This window comes from Rana temporaria, chromosome 12 (assembly GCF_905171775.1).
Source record: "Rana temporaria chromosome 12, aRanTem1.1, whole genome shotgun sequence".
Classification (NCBI taxonomy): domain Eukaryota; kingdom Metazoa; phylum Chordata; class Amphibia; order Anura; family Ranidae; genus Rana; species Rana temporaria.
In genome coordinates this window covers 37181369-37196542 of record NC_053500.1, presented here as the reverse complement: position 1 = coordinate 37196542, position 15174 = coordinate 37181369, and the positions used below count along the sequence as shown (strand labels likewise).

At 43.2% G+C, this 15174-nt stretch overlaps 1 protein-coding gene across 2 annotated transcripts in view; it reads left to right on the top strand.

Annotated features, from left to right (window-relative positions):
• Positions 1-15174, top strand: part of ABI3 (ABI family member 3) — a 48802-nt gene that overhangs the window by 15786 nt on the left and 17842 nt on the right. The window contains exons 3-5 of one of the 2 annotated variants that reach the window (XM_040331758.1): positions 2357-2533; positions 8404-8492; positions 13684-13740. In XM_040331758.1, the coding sequence (XP_040187692.1) occupies positions 2357-2533; positions 8404-8492; positions 13684-13740 (323 nt within the window). Of the gene's footprint in view, positions 1-2356; positions 2534-8403; positions 8493-13680; positions 13741-15174 lie in introns of both variants that reach the window. The other variant, XM_040331757.1, reaches the window with a different exon arrangement.

Below are 15174 nucleotides of genomic sequence, written 5' to 3'. Positions count from 1 at the left end.
ATGTCGTAAACGCAATAAAAAGATTTTCAAAAATAAATAAATAATGGGGGACAGGTAAAATGAGTTTGCTTTAATAAATGGTAGCTGCAATGAAATAGAGTACATTTTTCAGTCTGGAAACAGGGGTGTAACAGGGGTGTAACCGACAGGAAGTTCCCACCAGAAACAAGTAACAAAGTTCCCCTTTCCACTTGCTGTGCTTTGAGAATTGTACCCTCTCTCTAAAAACAGAGTTTTACTGTAGTTGCAGGGTGTTTTTACTGAGAATAAGTATATAAGTATATCTCATCTCTGCAATCACCTAAATAAATGAAAAAACAAGCAGTTACCCATGCACTGCCCGAGGGCCCCATGCCACTAGGGGGCCCCATCAGGGTTGCCAGCCTCAGTAAACCAGGGACGGTATCTAAAAATCTGTGTTTTTTTTTTAATCCCAGGATTATAGTTGCCCGCCTCTCCAGTACCTTTTCAGTGTGTGTATGTGTGTGTATACTGTATGTGTGTGTGTGTGTGTGTGTTTGTGTATATTATGTGGCCCCATTATCTATTGCCCGGGGCCCCATAATCTCCTTTTGCCTGGGGGCCCCATAATCTCCTATTGCCCGGGGGCCCCATAATCTCCTTTTGCATGGGGGCCCCATAATCTCCTATTGCCCGGGGGCCCCATGAGTTGTCAGTCCGCCCCTGGTCTCCCTCCCAGGGGTTGGTTAGGGTCAGATAAAGTTTCATAACCCAGTAGTTAACCCTCCTACTCTTTTTCTGGAAGCCTCATCCAGAGGCAGCCCTAGACTTTGTGAGGTCTTAGGCATAACTTAGACGTGAGGCCCCACTCACACCCCTAATGGAAAAAATAATTCAAGCGATAATAAATAACAGCATTAATATCAAATATCAAGAGCCTTAAAGTGCTGGTTTCAGTGTCCACTCTCTCAGTGCTGGTGTCAGGGCACTTTTTCTCAGTGCACTCTGTCTTGGTGCTGGAGTCAGTGTCCTCTGGGCTGAGCGGTGCTGCATGGAGAATGAGAGAGCGACCCGGAGGAGCCGGTGATCACCGGACGAGCACACAGTAAGGGAATGTAGTACAGAGCAGCCAGTGCAGTAGAGGCGGGAGCTCTGCTACTCACTCCATCCTCCAGCCACCTTGGCACTGCTATTCCTACTTATCTCAAGCTCTTTAATTAGTCAAATTCAGTGGTTGCGAGGCCCCTTAGAGTGCGAGGCCTTAGGCAACCTCCTAATTTGCCTAATTAGAGAGCCGCCTCTGTCCAGAGGCAGAAAGGAGCAATTAACCACCAGGCTTTGGGATAGATCTGACCAGGCCTGAAAAATAAATTGCTGCTTAGCTGGGTGAAGCAGAGCCAAAAATTAAGTGTATCCAGCTTAGTGCAGGGTGCTACAATGGTATCTATAAAGTGTTACTAAGGCCTCGTACACACGACCGGATCTGTCCGTTGGGATTTATCCGCGGATCAGTTCCAGCAGACAAATCCGGTCGTGTGTACGGCCTAGCGGACATTTTTCGGCAGAGATTTCTCCAGTCGACGGTTTTCAAGCGGATAAAAATTTCTTAGCATGCTAAGAAATCTATCCGCTGGAAACCTGTCCGTTGGACTGATCCGGTCGTCTGTACAGACTCACCGGATAAGTCCAAGCGATCCCCATCCCTTGCATGCGTCGAAGTGATTCGACGCATGCGTGGAAGTATTTACCTTCCAGGGTCGCGCATGTCGCCGCGTCATCGTCGCGGCAACAGCGCGGCCACGTCACCGCGTATCTTTTCCATGGGGATTTTGATCTGATGGTGTGTACAGCCATCAGATCAAAATCGGGAGCAGAAATGTCCGCTGGAAACGGTCCGGCGGACCATTTCCAACGGATATCCTCTCGTGTGTACAGGGCCTAACCCTCTTGTAGCTGGACTCCCCAGTTTCTTCTACACTCCAACAAATCTATTGGATGAGTGTAATGTCATCATTGTGTTTATAATAGCTGCAGCAATTGATTAAAACTAGGAAAGGTAGAGATTTCCCGTCACTGGAGGCTGTGAATCCAGCACTTTATTTAGACAAACCCGAAATTTAAGTTAAGTTTGGATTTACTTTTAAAGGTTCAACTTTGTACATATCTGCTTTGTTCCCTTATGCGTATAATAATTCAAATGCTATTTATTTCCTAGTAGAACTGCAATTACAGCAGAGTATATGGAATGCATTGTGCAAACCGGGAGCCGTTCTAAGAGTATTTAATAGAATCAGCTGTTTGTATTGTCCCCTGGTGGTAAGGAAAATGTAGAATATCCTCCATACCTACAGTATATAAAATTACATTTATTTTTTCATTCTATTTCTGTCTGCAGTTAATAGATATCCATGGCGAAAAAGTTTCCAGGCGCAAAATTGGAAGTTTGACAGTTTCGAAGAAGTTCCCACGCACTCAAAAAATTGTGTATGGAGAAAACAAAGGACCGCAGTCCACATATGCCAGAAATCCCATTAATTTCTCTTCCCTTGATAACACTGGTCATGGAATGACGGTGAGACTTTCACTCCTTTTGTATGCTATTGCCCTTCGTAAAGCCTTATTGAAGCAACATAAATTTAAGTTAGATAAACATTTGTGTAGTTTTTTAAATATATACTGTGGGCCACATTCACAGAGCAGATATGACGGCGTATCTCTAGATACACCGTCGTATCTGTTGTTCTATCTATGCGACTGATTCATAGAATCAGTTACGCATAGATAGCCAGAAGATCCGACAGGTGTAATTGTTTTACACTGTCGGATCTTAGGATGCAATACCGCGGCCGCCGCTGGGGGGAGTTTGCGTCGTAAACCAGCGTCGGGTATGCAAATTAGCAGTTACGGCGGTTTTTCGCGTTCGCTACGTCGCCGCTACGCTAGTCTCCCGTCTCAAAGTTAGTCGTTTTTTTTGGTGCCTTAACTTTAGTCAGCACGCGTATTGCTGTCTAAAGTATGGCCGTCGTTCCCGCGTCGAAATTCAAAATTTAACGTCGTTTGCGTAAGCCGTCCGGGAATACGGAAGTACGCTAAGCGCCGCGCCGTTCGAACAAATTACGTCACAGCGCGCAATGCACGGCGGGAGTTCGGAAACGGAATTGCCTGTTGCCTGTCAGGGTCGGGTGGGCCGGTTACAAGTCCTCTGTGGGCTGTATGCAGCCCGCGGGCCGTAGTTTGATGACCCCTGCTCTAGTGTCTCTTCAGGCTTTTAATAATTCCTGTTTTATTTTGTAATCATTTAAAAAGACAGTCTGCGGTGTCTTGTTAAAAATGACATCATTATTAATGTCCTATTTATAATGGACTATTATAAAATCCATTGAGCCAGCAGCTGGAGAAAGCAATGCTGATATTATACAATGCAGAAGCCAGCAGAGCAGAAAGGCGCCCCATACAAACCACAGCCAGAGTGTTGAGCCATACCGAAAAGAGAAGTGAAAACCAGAAATAGAATTAGACAAGTGAAACAAAGACTCCAGTTCCCAGTATTGGCTCCTATTATCTCAACTTCCAGTCTCTGTGGAGATCAGGAGAGGCTGTTTCATAAAATCTAAGGCCCCAATCACATCTGAGCATAGCGGAAACGTGGGTAGAAATTCGCATTTCTCCGGATGTTACTGAGTATCTTGCTTAATTGTATCAGAGGATTATTGGTAAGTTCCCCCCGATGTGTCTTAGTATCCTGGCAGCAAAGAGACTCTCCCCACCGGCAGAATACAATGATTGGCGCTGCCAGGTATAGCCTGCAGCACATCGTAAAATCTTGTTGTTTTTCCTCTAAGAATAACAAACATGTTATACTTACCTGCCCTGTGCAGTGGTTTTGCACAGAGCAGCCAATATCCTTCTCTTCTTGGGTCCCTCTTCAGCTTTCTTGGCCTTCTCCCTCCTGTCGAGTGCCCCCACAGCAGGCAGCTTCCTATGGGGGCACCCGAGCTGAGTCACAGCTCCCTGTGTCCATTCAGACACGGAGCCCCGGTTTGGCCCGGCCACCTCTCCCTCCTGATTGGTTAACTGACTGATTGACAGCAGTGTGAGCCAATGGCAGTGTCTCAGCCATTAACCACTTAAAGGGGTTGGAAAGGTACAATTTATTTTCCTAAATAGCTTCCTTAATTTAGTGCAGTCCTCCTTCACTTACCTCATCCTTCGATTTTGCTTTTAAATGGCCTTATTTCTTCTGAGAAATCCTCACTTCCTGTTCTTTTGTCTGTAACTCCACACAGTAATGCAAGGCTTTCTCCCTGGTGTGGAGTGTCGTGCTCGCCCCCTCCCTTGGACTACAGGAGAGTCAGGACGCTCTCTACGTTGCAGATAGAGAAATGAGCTGTGTGTTAGTGGGCGTCCTGACTCTCCTGTAGTCCAAGGGAGGGGGCGAGCACGACACTCCACACCAGGGAGAAAGCCACGCATTACTGTGTGGAGTTACAGACAGAAGAACAGGAAGTGAGGATTTCTCAGAAGAAATAAGGACATTTAAAAGCAAAATGGAAGGATGAGATAAGTGAAGGAGGACTGCACTAAGGTAAAGGAAGCTATTTAGGAAAATAAATTGTACCTTAACAACCCCTTTAAGGACTGCCCACTGTATATATACGTCGGCATTTTAAAGATGGATATCTCGGTAACGGCAGCAGCTGCTGCCACAACCGAGGTTTCCATCTCTTCAATGAGCGATCCTGTAAACAATAATGGTGGTCTCTGTGGCGGATCCGCCGCAAGATCACCGTTATCGGCGGCGGGAGAGGGGGCCCCTCCTGCCGATCTCCTGCGCCCTCCACCGCTTACCGGAGGCGGAGGCGATCGGGTCCTCTTCCTTGCTGGGTATGGAGACGAGTGAGGGGAAGATGGCCGCCACCTGTCTCTATACCATAGCAGGGCGGAAGCAGCGTCAAAACGTCACTTCCGCCTATACATCTTAAAGGCACATTTTTTTTGTTGTCATTTTTTCAAATGACAAATTTTTTTTTTTTTTGCATTTTAGTCTAAATATGAGATCTGAGGTCTTTTTGACCCCAGATCTCATATTTAAGAGGACCTGTCATGCTTTTTTCTATTACAAGGGATGTTTACATTCCTTGTAATAGGAATAAAAGTGACCCAAATATATATTTTTTTTTAAAGTGTAAAAATAAATTAAATCAAGTAAAATAAATAAGAAAATATTTTTTTTAAATCGCCCCGTCCCGGCGAGTTCGCACCCAGAATGCATAAGTGAGGTATCGCCACAATCGTTAGAGCGAGAGCAATAATTCTAGCCCTAGACCTCCTCTGTAACTCAAAACAAGCAACCTGTAAAAAAAATGTAAATGTCGCCTATGGAGATTTTTAAGGGTAAAAGTTTGACGCCATTCCACGAGCGGGCGCAATTTTGAATCGTGACATGTTGGGTATCAATTTACTCGGCGTAACATTATCTTTCACAATATAAAAAAAAATTGGACTAACTTTACTGTTGTCTTAAAAAAGTGAATTATTTAAAAAAATAAAAAAAGTGCGCTTGTAAGACCGCTGCGCAAATACGGTGTGACAAAAAGTATTGCAATGACCGCCATTTTATTCTCTATGGTGTTAGAAAAAAAAACAATATATAATGTTTGGGGGTTCTAAGTAATTTTCGAGCAAAAAAAAACAGTTTTAAACTTGTAAACACCAAATCTCAAAACGAGGCTTGGTCCTTAAGTGGTTAAGGTGGAGCGTTGCGGATGGCCGAGGAACTCGTGGACATCGCTGGAGAGAGATGGGGCTCAGGTAAGTATTAGGGGGGCTGAGGGGGACTGCTACACTCATAAGGTTTTTTATCTTAAAGATAAAAAAAACTTCTGACTTTACAACCACTTTAAGAGCTAATATCTGGCAGAGAAAGGGGCACCGGAGGATAGAATGGTCGCGGCTGCTAGTACCGCAAACCAAAAATAAACTATCACCCAGAAATGAATTTGTGTATATATGGACTTTCTCGGTACTGATGACACAGGTAGATACAGTAAAAAATTAATTTATTATACATAAAAAATATACAGTTTAAAAACAAAACTTATGACAATCAACCTCACACTAGTTACAGCAGTAGAATATAAACGGAAATCCGTATGGTATCTATTGTTGTGAGGTAAAGTCAGAAGGAGACCTCCGTATGGTATCTATTGTTGTGAGGTAAAGTCAGAAGGAGACCTCCGTATGGTATCTATTGTTGTGAGGTAAAGTCAGAAGGAGACCTCCGTATGGTATCTATTGTTGTGAGGTAAAGTCAGAAGAAGACCTACGTATGGTATCTATTGTTGTGAGGTAAAGTCAGAAGGAGACCTCCGTATGGTATCTATTGTTGTGAGGTAAAGTCAGAAGAAGACCTACGTATGGTATCTATTGTCGTGAGGTAAAGTCAGAAGGAGACCTCCGTATGGTATCTATTGTTGTGAGGTAAAGTCAGAAGGAGACCTCCGTATGGTATCTATTGTTGTGAGGTAAAGTCAGAAGGAGACCTCCGTATGGTATCTATTGTTGTGAGGTAAAGTCAGAAGGAGACCTCCGTATGGTATCTATTGTTGTGAGGTACAGTCAGAAGGAGACCTCCCTATGGTATCTATTGTTGTGAGGTAAAGTCAGAAGAAGACCTACGTATGGTATCTATTGTTGTGAGGTAAAGTCAGAAGGAGACCTCCGTATGGTATCTATTGTTGTGAGGTAAAGTCAGAAGGAGACCTCCGTATGGTATCTATTGTTGTGAGGTAAAGTCAGAAGGAGACCTCCGTATGGTATCTATTGTTGTGAGGTAAAGTCAGAAGAAGACCTACGTATGGTATCTATTGTTGTGAGGTAAAGTCAGAAGAAGACCTACGTATGGTATCTATTGTTGTGAGGTACAGTCAGAAGGAGACCTCCCTATGGTATCTATTGTTGTGAGGTAAAGTCAGAAGAAGACCTACGTATGGTATCTATTGTTGTGAGGTAAAGTCAGAAGGAGACCTCCATATGGTATCTATTGTTGTGAGGTAAAGTCAGAAGGAGACCTCCGTATGGTATCTATTGTTGTGAGGTAAAGTCAGAAGGAGACCTCCGTATGGTATCTATTGTTGTGAGGTAAAGTCAGAAGAAGACCTACGTATGGTATCTATTGTTGTGAGGTAAAGTCAGAAGGAGACCTCCGTATGGTATCTATTGTTGTGAGGTAAAGTCAGAAGAAGACCTACGTATGGTATCTATTGTCGTGAGGTAAAGTCAGAAGGAGACCTCCGTATGGTATCTATTGTTGTGAGGTAAAGTCAGAAGGAGACCTCCGTATGGTATCTATTGTTGTGAGGTAAAGTCAGAAGGAGACCTCCGTATGGTATCTATTGTTGTGAGGTAAAGTCAGAAGGAGACCTCCGTATGGTATCTATTGTTGTGAGGTACAGTCAGAAGGAGACCTCCCTATGGTATCTATTGTTGTGAGGTAAAGTCAGAAGAAGACCTACGTATGGTATCTATTGTTGTGAGGTAAAGTCAGAAGGAGACCTCCGTATGGTATCTATTGTTGTGAGGTAAAGTCAGAAGGAGACCTCCGTATGGTATCTATTGTTGTGAGGTAAAGTCAGAAGGAGACCTCCGTATGGTATCTATTGTTGTGAGGTAAAGTCAGAAGAAGACCTACGTATGGTATCTATTGTTGTGAGGTAAAGTCAGAAGGAGACCTCCGTATGGTATCTATTGTTGTGAGTAGAGTTGCCACCTCATCCCTTTAAAACCGAACACATATGAATTACACAGGTTCTGAGGCTAATTTAATGCAGGTAAGGCACCAAATGATTCTAATTACCACCTTAATTAGCCACAGAACCTGTGTAATTAATATGTGTTCGGTTTTAAAGGGATGAGGTGGCAACCCTAGTTGTGAGGTAAAGTCAGAAGAAGACCTACGTATGGTATCTATTGTCGTGAGGTAAAGTCAGAAGGAGACCTCCGTATGGTATCTATTGTTGTGAGGTAAAGTCAGAAGGAGACCTCTGTATGGTATCTATTGTTGTGAGGTAAAGTCAGAAGGAGACCTCCGTATGGTATCTATTGTTGTGAGGTAAAGTCAGAAGGAGACCTCCATATGGTATCTATTGCTGTGAGGTAAAGTCAGAAGGAGACCTCTGTATGGTATCTATCGTTGTGAGGTAAAGTCAGAAGGAGACCTCTGTATGGTATCTATCGTTGTGAGGTAAAGTCAGAAGGAGACCTTTTTAATATCTGGCAGACTAACAGGTATTTTTTCTATACTTTCATGGGTCTTTTAAGGGATAAAAACATGGGAAGAATTGTAATTTGCTGCCAGGCAAGGTTGTGGGGTCGGTGGCCCACTAGTGGTGGATGTGGGCTGAATTCCGAATCCTAACCAAAGTATTATTCTCTATACTGCAGGACTCTGAAACACAGCAATTATCAAAAACTGGGACCATGTCACGCAAGATAAGTGTAAAATCGATGACCCAGCCTCAGAACTCATTTGGGTAAGTGCAAAATAAGATTGATTATTATTCAAACATCTGATATGGTTTAAATAAATAACATAGCCAAGTCAGTGGGGACTGAACCAGGTTGCACTATAAATAGAAGGGCTACACAATTTAGAAAATTAAAAAAATGATACATTTTTTGTAACAAAGGAGTATTAGATAGTTGTTAAGGCATCCTGTGGCCTGGCACTGATTGGTAACTCTGTAATGGAGGAGCCTGCTGCGCCTGCATGCAGCCACGTCTACCAGCCAATCAGATTGTTGGCAAAGGAATAAATGGCATTGGTTAGATGACCCTTCAGAATTAGTTTGCTGAGGTATAGAGTGGAGTGCAGCCAATCCCCAAATACCAGTGCTGTCACATGGGAGAAAGAGTAACGTGTCACTTACCATAATTATTATTAATAATAATAAACTTTATTTTATATAGCGCCTTTTATCTTCTCAACGCACTTTAAAAAAAGAAACAAAAACAAACAATACGCAAGAAAACAAATAAAAATGGAGCAGTTAGGTAAAAAGAAGAAAGAAGAAAGATGTTTAAATTTTAATGGGAAAAGTGAAGAAGGTGAATCTCTGATGTTCTTGGGAAGAGAATTCCAACGTTTTGGGAGCATAACAGGAGAAGGACCTGTTCCCCATAGAGTGTAGATTAGTTTGAGGGACACACATAAGACCAGAATTAGAGGAGCCAAAGTTGCAGAAGGAGTAGGCTTATAAAAGTTCCAATAGATAATGGGGTGTCAATCAGTGGCGGCCCCTCCATAGTGGGCGCACGGGCGCCGCCCCCCATATCCAAGTGAATAAAAAGTAATAATGCGCTAAATATCAACCCTTGCTGCTATACATTGACCAACGTGTAGAAAGATGCAATGGTACCAAATATCACACAAATATCAGAGGTACCAAAAAATTATTAAGGCAGTGCAAAATAAAGGTGAACAGTGCCAGAAACACAATAAACAGCAGGAAAAAAAAACCTTCACAGTTCGTGCTTTTGAGACTGGATCAATGGTGGGGAATCCTATGGCACGCTGGGTCCTTCCCAGCACTTCCTATCACAGTCTGGAACTGACACTTGATGTTTCAGAGAGGCACAACTCACGAGGGGAAAAAAGAGAGAGCGGAAACTCATGGTACAGTATTGTAACAAGGAAAGGGCGAACAAGGACTACACGATGTGTTTGCACTCATGAATCCCTGGACAGAGTAGACATAAAACATCCTCTGATGCCGCTCAGTGCATCGAATGCCTCATATGGATTCGATACAGGATTCGACTCTGTCGAACGTGTCGCTCAGGCTCCTCCCCCACGCGTTACCTCACTCGTCACGTGACTTAGTCATGTGACACAAACAGCTGAGCTTTTATCTGGCCAGCTGTATGTCGAAAGTGACGGAAAAGGAACCGAGGGGTTATGTATCACATCATTGCTGGCAAAATTCTCAAAAAAAGCTGTGTGCATAATTATGCATATACAGACATACACTTTAATAATCCTACAGGTATATAAAATCATTATAAAAACCATTATAAAAAAACATTATAAAAAGGGGGACTCAAAATATCCCATGGCCCTTATATACTGAAGCAGGAATTGCTGCCTCCAGTGGCCATAATAAATATAATCAGGAAAGAAAGGAAATATACTGGAACACATGGTTCCCTATATATAAACAACCATAAATGTAATATATTAAGAGTATATTAAAATATGTATTGACCCAGCCGAAATACACAATTAAAATATAATATAATATATATGGAATATAGAAAATATTAAAATGTTATAAAATTGTGAAAAATTGTAAACAAAGACCCATGATTAATAACCTGATATGTTGAGGCCATTGGGCGCTAGTGACCCCATTTCATGTATCCATCTGTATTTCCTGATTATATTTATTATGGCCACTGGAGGCAGCATTTCCTGCTTCAGTATATAAGGGCCATGGGATATTTTGATTCCCCTTTTTTATAATATTTTTTTATAATGGTTTTTATAATGATTTTTTATATACCTGTAGGATTATTAAAGTTTATATCTGTATATGCATAATTATGTGAACAGCTTTTTTTGAGAATTTTGCCAGAAATTATGTGATACATAACCCCTCGGTTCCTTTTCCGTCACTTTCAACATACAGCTGGCCAGATAAAAGCTCAGCTGTTTGTGTCATAGGGCAACCCATGACTAAGTCACGTGACGAGTGACGTAACGCGTGGGGGAGGAGCCTGAGTGACGCGTTTGATGGAGTCGAATCCTGTATCGAATCCGTATGAGGAGTTTGTTGCACTGAGCGGCATCAGAGGCTGTTTTATGTCTATTCTGTCCAGGGATTCATGAGTGCAAACACATCGTGTAGTCCTTGTTCGCCCTTTCCTTGTTACAATACTGTACCATGAGTTTCCTCTCTCTCTTTTTTCCCTCATGAGCTGTGCCTCTCTGAAACATCAATTGTCAGCTCCAGACTGTGGGAAGGACCCAGAGTGCCATAGGATTCCCCACCATTGATCCAGTCTCAAAAGCACAAACTGTGAAGGTTTTTTTTCCTGCTGTTTATTGTGTTTCTGGCACTGTTCACCTTTATTTTGCACTGTTTTAATAATTTTTTGGTACCTCTTTGATATTTGTGTGATATTTGGTACCATTGCATCTTTCAACACGTTGGTCACTGTATAGCAGCAAGGGTTGATATTTAGCGCATTGGTTTAGTACACCTTATATGTATGCAAATAGATTTAACCTCTAACATTAGAAAAATACAAATAAATTGGGAATGTACCATCATCCTAATATTCATAGAATAGTCGAGCCCCACTTGTATGACAATAGTGATCTAATATTCGCTATTGTCTTCCTGATTCTCCTCCCAACCATTCAGGAAACAGTTGAAGCCAGTGAAAGGGAGGGTGACTATGTGCTCCTGGCAGTTTTACTATTAAAATGAACTGTTTGCTTTGCTATGCATGAGTAAAGGATGGGTTCACTTTAAAATGCAACAGTTTTGGATAGTGTGAAGAAGAATTAACCTTCTGTTGGGTTTTAAATACCGTTGAGGCTCTCTTTTCTCTCTCGCTCCTCACTGATTTAGATACAGCAGTAGGAGCCATTCGCCAATCAGAGCCAGTGTTGCGGGAGGGGGGCTCAGGAGCGAGCACACATGAGTACCCCCTATACAAGTGCTTCGGTGGTGGAAGCGGTGGGGGGGGGGCAGAAGCACTGGGGCACTGGCACCATTGTTTGTTATTTTATTATTAAAAAACAAAGCGTTATGCACGTACACACGATCGGACATTCCGACATCAAAACCGTGGATTTTTTTCCGACAGATATTCGCTCAAACTTGTCTTGCATACACACGGTCACACAAATGTTGTCGGAAATTCCGAACGTCAAGAACTCGGTTACGTACAACTCTACGAAGAGCTGAGAAAAATTAAGTTCACTGATTCCGAGCATGCGTTGAATTGATTCCGAACATGCGTAGAATTTATGTGCGTTGAATTGTGTACACACGGTCGGAAAATTTGAGAACCAGCTCTCAAATTTTTGTTGGAGCCTACACACAGTCGGATTTTCCAACAACAAACTCACATTGAACATTCATTGTCGGAAATTCCGGCCGTGTTTACGCGCCATAAGAATTACTTTAAGCACCCCCATCACGTTATGTTTTCAGGATTTTCTTCACCTTGCACATGTGCTTTAAATCAATGTCAATGGCTTTGTATTTACGACAATATTTTATCCAAGGGAAATCTCCAATACATTGCCTGTTGGTGGTACTTGAGGACTGAGGTTGGGAGCCACTCTCTTAAAGCAAAACAATACACTGTACATGATGTGCAGAACGGTATTGCTTTATATGTTTGATAAAACTTTATTAAAACTTTATTATATAAAAACAGCAAATATCATAAAATCCAAGGTCATACTGGCTCTTTAGGCAATACATAGCTCCTATCTTAATTGCACATCCTGGCTGACCTGTTCCAAAGGCGGGAACCCTTTCCTCAGATCTTTGAAGGAACTTTGCGCTGACTAATGGGATCAAAAGTTGATGTTTTCTGTATCCAGTTGGCAGAGCAGGTCTCAGCTTGGATAGATTTTATGAATAATGATGTCTGCCAATTACCTTTATGAGTATCGCATATTATTATATAATAAAGTTTTATAGGAGATATCACATGATGCAGGTGCTCTTTCTGTTTGCTCTGTAGTGTTGTGCAAAGATAATCAGTCTTTAAAGAGCTGCAAACGATGGTTTACCCGACGGGCAGATAAGGGGATGTTTCAGGATGGGTAGCAGGGGAAGGGGCAGGTAAATATGTAATTTACTGGTCCCTTACTTTCCGGTTTGTACCAATCACTCCTGTGTCCATTTACCACTGTAGCATAGAAATCTGTGTTTACTATGTTTCAGTTTGTGAATGAGCAGGAGGCTTTAGAGTGCTTCCTATTCATTCATTTGTGCAGCTGAGGACTGATAAATCTAAGTCCTCAGTCACTTTCAGCTGGGGGTCCCTTTCAGGTAGGTTGTATGGGTCCCCCGTGATTTCTAACAGCAGCCCTGCTTATAATAAATATAAATATATATATATATTATATACCGTATTTATCTGCATATATCGCACACTTTTTTGCCCAGGGCAAAATCGTGGGTGCGCGATATACGCCGATACCCGCTTCCCGCGCCGTGTTTGAATGCCTGCGCCGCAATATACCGAGCGCAGTACACTTGGGTACATTCGGCCAGGCTCGGCTTCACTCGTAGTCGCGCTCTGTGACGTTTATGCGTGAGAAGCCGAGCCTGGCCGAATATACCCGAGTGTACTGCGCTCGGTATACGTCGGCGGAGGCTTCAAACTGAGCGCGGGAAGTGGGGATTCGACATGAAGACAGCGCGGGAGAAGCCGGGAGGACACCACCGATGCCGCAGACGGACGCCGGACCGGACGAGGACGCCGATGGACGGCGGGCAAGACACCAAAACTGTAAGTAGTAGAATGTAATAATTTTTTTTTTTACAGGAAAAACGGTTCAAAATTAGGGGTGCGCGCTATACGCCGGAGCGCACAATACCCCGATAAATACGGTATATATATATGTATGTATTAGAGATGATACAATGTATGCAACAAATCAGTAATACCCTATCAATGTGTGTCTTGATACAGTAGAAGCTGTCGGATAAAGGATGCAGTCGCCCCTCCCCTGGTTCCTGATGTGTTTCCACAGTAAGTATTTTTCTTACTTTCGACAGGTTTTCATTAGAGGATATCAAGATTTCAGGCAATAATCTAGAAGAGAATATAAACAAAAAAGTCAGTGCTGCTACCCATACATCACATAGAAAGCAAGGCTCCCGGGTGCTCGAAACCACAGTCGCTCACTGAGTAGAGAAATTAGGTAAAGATGATCGACACTCCGGTCACCCAATATGTATTGCAGCTGATTCCCTTTTTTGGATAATTGCCTGCAGTCAATTTAGACAATTAATGGGTAGAGCTACTATTTATTTCAAAGTTTCATGTCTGTAATGTGGTTATGACTAGGGTTGTCCCGATACCACTTTTTTGAGACCGAGTACAAGTACCGATACTTTTTTTCAAGTACTCGCGGATACCGAATACCGATTTTTTTTTTTTGAATGTCATGTGACAGTATTTTTTTTTTTTTTTTTACACAATTTTTTTTTTTTACAATTTGTATTTTATTTATTTTTTAAGTGATTTTTTTTAGAGGGGGGGTAGTGGATTGTCAGTATGTGTTTTTATTATTATTATTATTATTATTATTATTTACATTTTATTTTTTAAATTATTTATTGCAAATTATTTTTCTTTTTTTTAATTAGCCCTGTTGGGGGGGCTTTGGTGAGATATCAGGGGTCTTAACAGACCTCTGACATCTCCCCTTTAAGACAGAGAAAGGGACTAGGGACACAGATTCCCCAGTCCCTTTCTCTGCAGCCTCAGCTGAAATGAATGGAGAGAAGCTCCTCTGAAGCATTGTAAATACAGGTTACGATGTTTCAGATATATGAATGGACAGAGTCAGTGATCACTGACTCTGTCCGTTCGGAAAAGGTAGGAGCCGGGTTTAGCAGGTCCTCCCTTCACTCTCCATCCTGACATATTGAGGGGGGAGAGCGGCACGGAGGGGGAGCGGCATGGATGGGGAGAAGATGGCACGGAGGGGTGGGACACATCACGGGGGAGAGCGGCACGGAGGGGGAGCGGCATGGATGGGGAGAAGACGGCACGGAGGGGGAGAACACGTCACGGGGGGAGAGTGGCACAGAGGGGGAGCGGCATGGATGGGGAGAAGACGGCACGGGGGGGGGAGAGTGGCACGGAGGGGGAGCGGCATGGATGGGGAGAAGACGGCACGGAGGGGGAGAACACGTCACGGGGGGAGAGTGGCACGGAGGGGGAGTGGCATGGATGGGGAGAAGACGGCACGGAGGGGGAGAACACATCACAGGGGGAGAGCGGCACGGAGGGGAGTGGCATGGACGGGGAGAAGACATCATGGAAGGGGAGTGGCACGGACGGGGAGAAGACATTACAGGGGGAACAAGATGGCACGGGGGAGAAGACATCAGGGGGGGAGAAGACAACACAGAGAAGACTTGTAACTCCCCCCACCACCCGATACCTGACTGTACA